Raw genomic sequence first — 12,931 nt, forward strand, 5'->3', positions numbered from 1 at the left:
GTATTTCCATACTATATAGTTTTGGTATTGTAGATGTTCATATTTTTTTATATAAATGGGAAGTAGAGGCACTCTTCCATATAATGAAGTTTATAATATATGTGCTTATATTGTACTATAATTGTTTGAATAACTTAGCATATGTTCAGATGTATGACATCTGTAATTTAAGCGCTTGAATTTTACATATAAATATTTATTAATAAATATGTACCCCTATAATAGCTAGGCCTTGCAGTTGCACGGGTAGATGACTAGTGATTACAATCTTGTTTGTGTACAAGTCAAGCTTATCTAGTTTACACGTAACAACTTGTAGAACATGTTTATGCTTGCTAATATCTTCTAGAACACTACAACACTTGACATGTAAAAGGAATTTGACGAGTCATGGCCTACTAACGCAAGTTACATTACTATTCTTATATCTATCTTAACAGACCACACAAGGCTACAAACTAAGTACCGTGACAGCCATGCTTATCTAGTTTATGCGTAACAATTTGCAGAAAATTACAAACTTAGTTTTAGAAAAATAGGCAATGTAGATTAGTGTTTGAGCTGTAAAGTGAATAATAGGAGTCATGCGTGTTATCACACCTTTTTGGTGGTGGAATGATAGTGCAACAACAAGGAACTTTAATGAACAGTCCAAGAATACACTTGTAAGTAGTGCCACCAAACAGAACATACCAAATGATGATTTTGAGAAGCATCCAAGCACTTTTCACACAAACAAATGCCAATTGTGAAAGAGATCATTCCATGGCAGCTATAAATAGCCCCGTAGCATGACGATCATCCTTCCTCATCCATCATTCTCATAAGTAGAGCGCATCATTTAAGCCAAGCAAGCTGTGGTCAATACAAATCCACCATGAAGGCATTTCTCATCCTTGCCCTCGTTGCTATCGTGGCGACCACCGCCACAACTGCAGTTAGAGTTCCAGTGCCACAATTGCAGCCACAAAATCCATCTCAGCAACAGCCACAAGAGCAAGTTCCATTGGTACAACAACAACCATTTCTAGGGCAGCAACAATCATTTCCACCACAACAACCATATCCACAGCCGCAGCCATTTCCATCACAACAACCATATCTGCAGCTGCAACCATTTCCGCAGCCGCAACTACCATATTCGCAGCCACAACCATTTCGACCACAACAACCATATCCACAACCGCAACCACAGTATTCGCAACCACAACAACCAATTTCACAGCAGCAGCAGCAACAACAACAACAACAACAACAACAACAACAACAACAAATCCTTCAACAAATTTTGCAACAACAACTGATTCCATGCATGGATGTTGTATTGCAGCAACACAACATAGCGCATGGAAGATCACAAGTTTTGCAACAAAGTACTTACCAGCTGTTGCAAGAATTGTGTTGTCAGCACCTATGGCAGATCCCTGAGCAGTTGCAGTGCCAGGCCATCCACAATGTTGTTCATGCTATTATTCTGCATCAACAACAAAAACAAGAACAACAACAACTATCGAGCCAGGTCTCCTTCCAACAGCCTCAGCAACAATATCCATTAGGCCAGGTCTCCTTCCGGCCATCTCAGCAAAACCCACAGGCCCAGGGCTCTGTCCAGCCTCAACAACTGCCCCAGTTCGAGGAAATAAGGAACCTAGCGCTACAGACGCTACCTGCAATGTGCAATGTCTACATCCCTCCATATTGCACCATCGCGCCATTTGGCATCTTCGGTACTAATTGAGAAGAAAATAACTCTAGTACTAGATATATGAAACACCGTTTTCTTAGTCCATGGTTTGGTCATTGTAGCGGTGAAAAAATAATGTGACATGCACTATCATGTAAGAACCCGAACTATACTAGTTCAAACTTGGGAATAAAAGACAAACACAGGTCTTGTCTACATATTTATGTTGCATCTATTTATATATTAAAATTAATATAAGGTGAACCAGGAGCAAGGTAAATATGCTAGAAAATTGCACGTTAATTATAAATTACTAGCCCCCGATCTGGTAAATCTTAACAAATAGAATTATCTTGACCGTTAGATTTATGTAACATATATAATGCTCTGGGCCTCCAACGACTGTACGTGACACATCTGAACGCACATATGTTAAAGAAAATATATTTGGTAAATGGTGGGCCTCTTTAAAAAGAGAACTTACGTACATACACCAACTAAGAAAAACACATACATGTAAACGGGAAAAGGATGAGATTTTCTCACGTACGTGTGTTGATGCTTAAAAGTGGCACGATCATAAACAGCATGCCGGGGCAAAAACCTTGCCGGGGTAAAATCTTGCCAGTGTGAAAGCTTGCCGGTGTGAAGGCTTGCCGGCGTGGAAAGCTTGCCGGCACAGAAAGATCGCCGGTGCTTGCCGGTGTGAAATCTTGCCGGGGGAGAAACCTTGTCAGGGAGGAACCCTTGCCGGAGTACAAACCTTGCCGGAGTGAAAGCTTGCCGGTGTGAAAGCTTGCCGGGTAGAAACATTGCCAGTGTGGAAAGCTTACTCGGATGGAAAACTTGCCGGGTTGGAGGCTGCGATAGTCAATCGAACGAGAAGTTGAAGATGGGCTCAAAAGTTTATTCAGATGATCTCCGATGGAAAAATGATCTACACGGGTTGTCTTCGCCTCATCGAAACGATCGATTTTGATATAAAAAACGTTCAAATTCGAGTTCGTATGCAAAAGTTAGAGCAATCGGAGTGCAGCCCTGTCACGAGGCGAGATGTGGCGTGCCCCACCAGACACATGTCTGACGGGTAGCGCGAGGAAATAGCCTGTGTTGCGAGACCGATCTGACCCTCAAGATGATCTCTGATAAAAAAGACCTTCAACATGAGAGTTGTTCGTCTCGTCGAAACGGTCAAGATTGCTTTTGGGCTTGTTTTCATCCGGGATCATTTACCACCGCAAAAAAGACCCGCAATGTGCAGCCAGTTTAAACCGAACATTTTTAGAAAGTTCGAATAAACCAGTCCGAATTTGACTAGGGTTTTGGACGTGAATTGATGTAATTTTCTGGTAAGGAAAGCCTAGATAAATTCTTTGCTTGTACGGAAAGTCCAGCCGCCTCTTATATATGTTGGCGGTGATGGCCGATTGAAACAACACACAATCGAACAAACACATCTACTACTTTTTCGTGTTCATCTACTTTTTATCTCTCCCTTGTATCTTTCTTCTCGTTCTTCGCTAGTTCTTCATGCTGGAGGGCTGCGGATCCACGAGGCTATAGGGCCGAGCTAGCGAATCGACCTAGGGCAGCCCATAGCCGCCGCAATCCCTGACGGGGTCCCTCTCGGGTGCGCGGGGTTTCGGGTCTGCAAAAGCGCCCGCCGACTGTCTTGCGTATCGCGCTGTCGGTCGGGTCTCCTTCGACGTGAGTTGCGGTGCATCACCCCTGGCGTTGAGGGTACATGTGACGTGTTCGTGTGCGAACAACGTGCTCCCTGGCTCCACCCCGTTGAAAAAATATACATCTGGAGGCCACTTTGTTTCCTCATCAAAAAAAAAACTTGTTAAGTTAGAAAAATAATCAAGAAGAAGCCGGACTCTTCCTTACAAAAACAAGGAACGTGTTAGGTTGACTTCAAAGAAAAAAGGAACATGTTAAGTTAAAAAAAAACAAGAAACCTGTTAAGTTAGAAAAAAACAAGGAACGTGTTGTCCTAGGAAAGATATGTGTCAAATCTTACAAAAAAAAGAATACACACACGTACGTTCATGCACTTGGAAAATAGAAAAAAAAGGAACATCACGTATGTATACACTTTGGAAACTAATTACATGACCATGTCTGATATACTCCTCTAATGCTTAATATTAGTGCCTAATAATTTATATTTAAAGTTTAATTTACTCATCAAATATCCCCACTGTTTAAATTTTAATTTGGCACATTGTTTGGCTATAGTATGAACCTAAATTTCCTCTTATTATTATATATCATGGTAATAATCCAAAGGCGACTAATCTGCGCCGGTGCACCGGCGCAATCAATTCGGCCGGACACAGCGCGGCCTTTTGAATAGATTGCATTTAACCGTCAGATCTAGAATCGTTTTCTTTCCAATTAAACGGATTCAACCAAACAGCAGAGGGGAAAACAAAGTAGCGCCGCCGCCAACACTAGCCATGGACGATCGATGTAGCAAAACCTTGAAGAACCGCCGCCGGTCGCCACCCTCGCCGCTGGTGGCCGCCCTCGCCGTCGGTCACCGCCGGTCGCCGCCCTCGCCGCCTGTGTTTCTCATCGGCTTCATGCATGCAACAACATGCACTTGTGGTTGCAGGCTTGCAGCTCCGGCTCCGGGGGACATGGCCGCATCTCCGGTAACGCCGGCCGCCGACCGCAGCACCTGTCGTTGTGGTCGCGTTGTACCTCGCCGTGTGCCCTTCCGAGGCTCTTGCTGGTTCCAACAAAAAACGATACCTGTTGTAGCAAAAAAGTTTATCACTTCCAGCAAAAAAGCTTACCACTACAGCCCGCCATCGTCATTGTAGCAAAAATGTTAACCCGATGTAGCTTCTGTGGTTGCCCACTGCAACAAAAAATGACGTGGTTGTAGCAAAACACAAAAGAAAAATGCCGGCCGGCCGCTGTGTATGGTGGTAACAAACCCTATAGCCGGTGGTAGCGAAAAACTTCATAGTTTGCAGCAAAAAAATGTTGTCACCCGTCGTCGAGGTTGCATCATCTTCATGAATTATGTCGCAAAAAAACGTTGTCGCCGGTAGTAGCAAATGAAGCCGCCGGTAGTAGCAAAACAAGACACTGGTTCCAGCCAAAAAAAAATCAGCGACAGAACCTTTGGTTGGTTCCAACAAAAAAACTTGTCGGTTGTAACATCCCTCGCCACCGGATGTAGCATCTCCCGGGGCTGGTTGCAACACTCCATAAAAAAAAGTTGTCTATGAGCGCATCCATGGCGACTGCTGCACCATCAGCAACGAGGGGAAGAGGAGGCAATGAAAATCGTTCGAGTCGTAGCTCCACAGGACGTGGCTGCAGCATGGGAAGTCCAAAAATCTGTCACAAGCAACATGCGCCTCGCCATCCTCCTGCGCAGGAGTGAGAAGAAAAAGGAATAAGAGGAAGAAGAAAGGAAACGGGAGAAAGAAAAAAGAAACGATTGGTGGTGGGCTGAGGCAATTAGTCAAACGAGGGGCACGCGGGGCCGCAGGATACAGCGCAATCGAACGAAGCGCGCGCGTCCGGCCGAAGACTCGGCCGGACTGCCGGCTGGAAACGTTTCCCTAATCCAAAGGCTTTGTCTGAATGACAAGTCGTCTGGGTTACCGGCTAACTAAAAAAAAGATAAATATGCTAGAGAATTCCATAATAATTAGAAATATCTAGCCTTTAATTATGTAAATCAGAAAATCACAACCGTTGGATTTACTTTAAAGGTAAATTTCTCTAAATTCCCACCATTGCCAGTATGTAGAAACATGTGCTGCTTCAATTCTCCCATAATCACCAATCAATCAACAACACAAAACATACCTCAGTTAAAAAAACTGAACAAAAAAAAGAAAAAAAGAAGAAAGGACAAGATACACGCATGTACACGACAGCCTTGGCTTGAAACACATCAGTAGATCAAGTGTCCGCCTCCCTTACACAGAATAAACTCTAGGGAAGAAAATAATAGTGCAACCTAACCTTATACGTACTATTCTATCCTTACGTCCCATGAGGTTTACTAGCCTACCGCCGCCGCATCATGCCATCCTCTCCTTTCAGCTCCCATGCTCTCCAGCACCCTCCTTGCCGCGCCACTACTCGCCTAGGGATATTGCTGCTCAGATCGTGGAGCTTAACCTGCTTCTTCTTCAGCAAATATGGAACTGCTTTAGGATCCTTCTCACATCAGCACGTATGGGCCTCATTATACTGCAGCTCCTGGACCTCCTACAATTGGTTCGCTATGGCCAGTTGATCGATGTGCTGAAGTCCAGGTCTGTTTGCTGGCACATATGCTTTGGAAATAGGCCACTATGTTTGTACTTCAAAATTGTTTCTGTATTCTTGAGTGGTACATCCTTTTAAGCGCCAGTTTTTTATGTTAATTCATGCTGACAACACTTAACCTAGCCTTTCATGTTCACGTACTAAATAAAGGAGCAAGTAAAAACAACAGACCACCTAATTGCTCTGCAAGTTCTACATAGGAAAATTTGTCAAGTTCTAGGATCGCACCATCCCACCCTTCTCTCTTGGTATGGGCGCCAATTGAGGGATTGATAAAACTGAAACGAAGACGTCACAGGGCTGGAAGTACCGCTAGCCTGGTTTGCACTGCAACCTACCCAACGCCATCAGAAACTAGCAACTGAGGCAGGTGTTGATCGATTCTCTCAAATTGCTCTCATGTAAGTACTACCCCTTGCATGTGCGTACATACCTTTGTTCCATTCTCAAACAGATAGAACATGTATGATCGGTGCATGGCTATTTTTCATCACATGACATCCAGATAACAAGCATGAAAGGACTACATTGGAGATCAAAAAATATTGGTTCCTGGCTAGAGTACCACTACCTATGGACTTGTCTCCATAGAATTTGTTCCCAAGATGTTATTTTAATTAACCTCTTTAGCTTTCTTCCATTGCAAACGGTGATGTGCATCTTGGTATATACGTGAGCATCTTGCACATGTATACACAAGAGGCTCAGACGGAGGTGCTGGATTCTGGACGAGGGAATATGAAGCAGGAGTGAGCGAAGAGTAAATAATGGCGGGAGTACCGATTGGAGTTATGAAGTAAAATGCCATCCAAAGATTGATTAGTGTCATGGAAGATTAATTTCTGAATGCGAATATATATGTTACATTGGTTTGGATCTTTTTGAGATAATTGCACCTAAATTAGGTTCTTTCTTATTTCATATGTATACCTTATTTCAGTAAAAGTTCACAACGAACTTAGTAGGATAAATATAATTTTGTTTGTTCTTTCTGTTGTCCGCCACCAAAGCTCAGTTTGAACTCTGTAGAAATGGACAATGATTTATGCATTCTATATCTTCTTGATTGATTAGTCATGACAAGGAAATAAAAGGATTGACTGATATAGCATAACTTTGGAACGATCTGTTCGTAGAGGTTACTACAAATTAGAGTAGTGTCTGTTGAAATTTTGCTAGTAGGCCTTTGGCCCAAAGCCCAACTAAAATTCTGAAATTCTCTTGGCTCATTCATGCACACATGTGAGTGGAGTGAGTGAGACTAAAGTTTAGTCCCACCCTGGAAGTTGAGAGAGTGTTGCACCTCTTTATAAGGAGACCTACACGCGCGCTCCTCGTCCTCGCTCGCCATGCCTCGTCACGCCGCGCCGCGCCGCGCCGCGCCGTGGGTTGCGTGATTGAGCCGAGCCGAGGACGTTGTCTATATTTTTGCTGTTCGGGAAAAATTAATGAGTCATTAATTAATAATTAATGGACGCTTTAATTACTGAACCGTTTCCGATTCTTTTGGATCGTGACGACCCGGACGTGGGGTTTACTCCCACGACCTACCCGGCCCGCACTATATAGTCAGGCAGACGTCTACCCTAGCCGTCGCCCCTTCGTATGGTTTCTCACCACCGTTACAGATCATTGCGCCGCCAAGCAAGTTTTCTCCATCCCTCCTTTCGGCGTGCACCGGGAGAAGGGACAGCAGGCCTCCGGAACCCCGCCTCTCGTGATCCTGTACGGGAGAGGGGCGATCAGGTTTTTGGGGAGCGCACTCGCACGACTGCTGGCAGCGACGACTTCGCGAACGACGACTTCTTCCCCGACCTCGGCAACCTCATCCTCGACAACATGGCCGACAACGTCAACGCCGGCGGTGTTACACCCACTGCACCGTATGTTATTCTATCCTTCTTGTTCGAGATCGTGGTAGAATTCAGGTTTCTAGTATGTGCCCTAGATGTGATCTGTTCATCTACTATGCTAGTTCGCATGATTAGTTTAATCTCTGCTATTGCTGTCATGATCTATTTCATATTTATTCGGATTAAATCTCGTAGTAATTTGCTCATTTTTCCAACAGTGCCATCTGATAGATGATGTAAATGTCCTCAAGTTTGACGTTGTTGAGCTAATTTACAAAAAAAATCTCATCATTATTGCATGTCCTTAACAGCTCAAGAACAAGTTGGGGTCGAACTAATGGATTTTACACTTTTACATTAAAGGCTTAGCTAAAGCTAGCAGGTGTTTTTAAACCTGAATTTTTTTCCTCCTAAATTTCGTTGTATTTTCTTATTGACACTATTTATACAATCACCTGACAAAGATTAGCTAAAGCTGCTTGTAGATACGTTGAAACCTGAAAAGCTTCTTTGGTTATCCTTTTAATAGTTCTACGTATGTTTTCTCATAGGTCTTAATTCTTATGTAATACCAAGATGCATTGTGGTAGTGTACATGTGTTAAATTCATGTTGTTATTCACAATTTGCGACAAAATTTAGCTCACGCTACATTTAAATATGTTGAAATGTGAAAGCTCTTTTTCTTCTCCTTTCTACACCTTGCATCGGATTGCATCCCTTTAGTTATGCAACATTTTGTACAACATGTAGAGATTAGGAAGTTCATCATAGTTTGTCTATTTCAGTGCTAATAAATGTATGAAATCTGCATTTCCAAGCTACTAGGACAAGTAAAAAATAATAATTTTACTATAGGATTCAAAAACAGCAGTTCTGAAGTGCACTTTATTTATTTGTGAAAGTGATCACATTTTGTTCATTTTTATATAGACAAATCTACTAATACATACTCACGATAAAACTATAAAAGTTCTAGTCCGCACATTGGGCGGGCCACCCGGCTAGTTCGTCTAAAGAAAACAAAATGAGTCTGGAATTTGAATTAAATTGAAGTATTTTCTTGGACTTTCAAATTGAGTATTATTAAAGTAGTAAGGACTATCCACATCGTTGGCTTGCCCCTAATCAATTATTTCCAGAGAAGCATTCAATCCATCAATCAATTACATTGATTTTAGTGGCTGGTACTTCTCCTCAACATCAGTATATTCACCGTGGCCACTCCAAATCAGCAAGAATGAGGTACCAGTGCTCTGGAGCAGTGCAAGCTAATTGCTTCTCATGTGAAGGGGTGCGGGCGCAGGCGAGGTATTTCTGGTGGGCCAAGGGACTAAGAAGCGACCGTGCCAGCGGTACAGACGCCCGCAAAGCCCCATAGTTTGTTTTTGATTTACTGGAAAAATGCACATCCATACCGGCCTGGGGAATATAGGACCGTATTGGATGGAAAAGCATGTCCGGATGGTTGCGAGCGGTTTGAGGGTTAGCTTTTGTAACGCCCGGTTAGTTATGCTATAGCAATTCCCTGCTAATGATGTCATGTCACCACGATTACTGTTGTTAACCTCATAATGATTCAATCCCGTTCAAATTCAAATTTAAAATAAAGGCAAACATCAAAAGTTTTCAAACATCAAAACTAAAATCTTTGAGAGGTGACAAATAATGCATAAGTAATTATGGTGGAGAAACCACACTTTAATCAAATGTTTAAATACTCTAAAATGAAAAAAAACAGTGGCTTAAACTATTATTTAAATGCTTTTAAAATAGTAAAAATCTTCTAACTAAATTATTTGGGTACCAAACTTTTGGTGGCAGTGGTATATTTAGTAGAACTAATTTAGATGCTAATTATATAATTTACAAAATTAGAGTAAATTGAAAAATAGGATAAAACAGAAAAGGAAAGACAAAACAAATAAAAGCAAAAGGGGGCAACCCCTCGCTGGGCCTCGGCCTAGCTGGCCACTAGCCTAGCTAGGCTGGCCCCGCCGCCTCCCTTAACCCCCCCACTCCCCATCGAACCCAAGCCCGATCGCCCCACTTCCCCTACACCCCTTCGCCAGCCTCCCCACCCCGTGATCCCATCTGGATCGGCGAGGGTATTGCCCCCATCGACCCCGTTGCCGTCGCTAGATCGCCCGCCGACGTAGCCAGGCCTCCTCCCCGCCGCACGTCTTCGGCTCGCCTCCCCTCTCGCTCCTCTTCCCCGACCCGATCTAGATCGTGAATGAGCAATGAGCTCGAAGCCCCCCTTCACCGGCGCCATCACCGTGCGCCACCACCACCGCCTGAAGACCTCACCGTCGCTGAACCTTGCGTCGCCTCCTCGTATCCCTCCCCTACTCGCGTCCTCAAGCCAGGCCGAGCCCCTTCTCGGCAACGCTGTGAGACGCCCCCGTTTCCCTCCTCTTTCCACGGCGTTCACCGCGCCGCCCGCCATGCCCCTCGCCGTGTGCACGCCCACCACCGCACCAGCCCCCGCTCCACGCACGACCCTACCCGCGCCCGCACCACGATCCCCTTTTCCGCCCTACCTTCCTGCGCTCACCGTGGTCCTGATTCTCCCCCGCGCCTTCTTTCGGGGGAGCCGACTGCCCTTGTCCCGCTGCTCGCCGCCGTGCCTCGCCACCGCTCTACTGCTGCGTTACTACTGCGCTGCGGCCGCCGCCTCTTCCTGCTGCTCCGCCAGCGCCGAAGCTCCCGGTTGGCTCCACCACTGCTCACTTTAAACCACCAGCCTAAATGGCCTAACCCCGGCTAGTGAACCCCCACTAACCCACTGACACCGGGACCCACATTCCCTAATTAACCATTTAATAAATTAAAACTCTTAAATTAACATTAGTGTATGACATGTGCGTCCCCTGTTAATTAATAATTTTACTGCTAGTTTTATTAGTTTTAGTTTTTCTGCATATTTCTTTTGTATTTGAACACGCTTTATACAATAATATTTAGCGTATCATACACATACAAATGTAATCATAGCATATACATACAAATAGTCTCATCAAATCATGTCATCATCATAATCATCATCCATCACAAAGTGGTCTCTCGTCATCATCTCGAAAATAGCGATACAAGTCTCGATTACTTGCAACTACATCGTCATCCATCTAAACAATGATATACGTGAGAAGAGCTATTACTATGAGTGAGAGCGGAACTATGCAGTACATGAGTTTGTATCCCTCTCTCGCATTAGCGTGAACCTAAACTAACTACTGGCTGTTGCTCGGAAACCGGAAACCGGTACACCTAGGCCTGACACTCCGGCCACTCGTCGTATACTCCTGGCGTAGAACTTCTTCGCCATCAATGATCTATGCACCTGCATCGTCACATGAGTCGATGATATGAAACATATATAGTTGAGCAACAGAAAGAGACAGACTTGGAAAAATAGAAGCAACATATCATAAGCATAAATAACAAAGTTCATCGTACCCAAAATGCCCTAACTAGAGTGATCTTCGCTAGTCGAGGAGGAAGGTATAATTACATCACAAATAATGTTTCGTTGTGCATAACTCAAAGTTCCGTCATACAGAAAGTATGAACTAAACGGACACATTGTCATATTTCGAAAATCACTCCAACATGTCGTGCCATCCATCCAAGTCAAGGAGATAGTGCCCGAGCTTAGTGAAAGGCTTCAGGTCGAGACGCTGAGCGGCTACGCGTGTTCGGACATCTTCCCATGACATTTGTCCTTCTTCATAGAACATCCCTATTTTTTCGACGACCTCCTTCATGATGATTTGGGCAAGTTCGCACTGGAAGTGATATAACTCATCTTGAAGTCGATGATCCTCGATATCTCCTAAGTTCTTTGCCCATTGCAGAATATGGGCATGGCTGAATTTAGGTGACATGCAAAGGTTCTGGTGATCCCGTCTGTACTCCATCATGTGGTGTAGGACATAGAATCCATCATCAAGGAATCACTCGGTTGCTGGATGCAGCTGAAGTCGGTCTTATGGGCCTGCCGGCCCTTTTCTTCTTGTCCTTGACCTCTCCACCCCGTGCATCGTAGTAAAACATAGCACTGTCGAGAACAGACTTAATGTGGGTGTAATCCTTTTTGTTAATGTTCTTCGATGAGTCCACAGTATCGGGGGTAGAGGATGATGAGGACGGCGCGCCTGCAGCTGCGCAAAATAAGTACACCTCGAATTAATTACACTCCATCGTTCAAATGAATGATTGAAATCGAAGGAAGGATATCTGCGCGGATGACTTACAAGGGATGATAAGGCAAAAGAATCGCCTCCTTTTCCTTATTGGCAAGCATGAAATTGACGATGTATTCCTCGCGTATTCACGGTGCTTTGCGCGGACTCCCAAGAAGCCCTCGTGCATGAAGTACGGGTCAGCGACACAGATATGAGGTATCTGCTCAACCCCGAAGAGGTAGTTCATGTGCAAGGCATAAAGGCAGACAAACGTAAAATCCAGCTTCTTTAAGTGAAACATGTTGAAGATGTAATCGGATCGAAGGAAAAACTTCTTCGAGGGGAATGTGTCGACGTACGACAATTGCCGTGGCACGTTAACCACGTAGAGAGGGTGTCCTGGATTTTTCGAGGCGATGAGGCCTTTCTCTATCCACAACACGTCGTCATGAAGTCTCCTTAGATCGCCGGATCTGGCCCCTAGCGCTGCTTTCGGTAGGATTTGTTCACCGGGATACGCCATTTTGCCGCTCCGGGGATATCTATACGATCTTGAACCCGAGGCTGCTGAGGCGGCTGGATCATAGAAGCAGCTTTGTTGGCTTTCCTCAGTGTATTCCTAGGCTTCTTTGCTACTGGAAGGTCGTCTATGATATGTTCAGCCTCCGGAGGCGGCAATTCAGGCACCGACCCATGACGCTCAAACCCTGAGTAGGCGCTAGTATTGAGATACTGTTGAGTGTCATTGTCGTCCTCATCTATGGCGGTGTCACCAGCGACAAATGGAGCCTCTTCCTCACCCCGTATGCTATCACCCAGCACGACAGCCGGTGCTAATTGGGTAGGTGGGATGTTGATGTTCATACCTAATTGCGTGCTCGTGTGTGTGCTCCCGGCCGTCTCCAA

General features: G+C 44.6%; 1 protein-coding gene across 1 annotated transcript; it reads left to right on the forward strand.

Moving 5' to 3' along the window:
• The first annotated feature begins 798 nt into the window (after positions 1-798).
• Positions 799-1,904, forward strand: LOC119314234 (alpha/beta-gliadin-like). Its single transcript, XM_037588984.1, has one exon. The coding sequence runs from the start codon at positions 878-880 to the stop codon at positions 1,736-1,738; it is 861 nt and encodes a 286-aa protein (XP_037444881.1). The 5' UTR covers positions 799-877; the 3' UTR covers positions 1,739-1,904.
• The last annotated feature ends 11,027 nt before the right edge of the window (positions 1,905-12,931 follow it).

The sequence above is a fragment of the Triticum dicoccoides genome, chromosome 6A (assembly GCF_002162155.2).
Source record: "Triticum dicoccoides isolate Atlit2015 ecotype Zavitan chromosome 6A, WEW_v2.0, whole genome shotgun sequence".
In the NCBI taxonomy this organism is placed as follows: domain Eukaryota; kingdom Viridiplantae; phylum Streptophyta; class Magnoliopsida; order Poales; family Poaceae; genus Triticum; species Triticum dicoccoides.

Coding starts and splice junctions, on each gene's coding strand:
- LOC119314234 (XM_037588984.1), top strand. CDS start 878: ATGAAGGCATTTCTCATCCTTGCCCTCGTTGCTATCGTGGCGACCACC.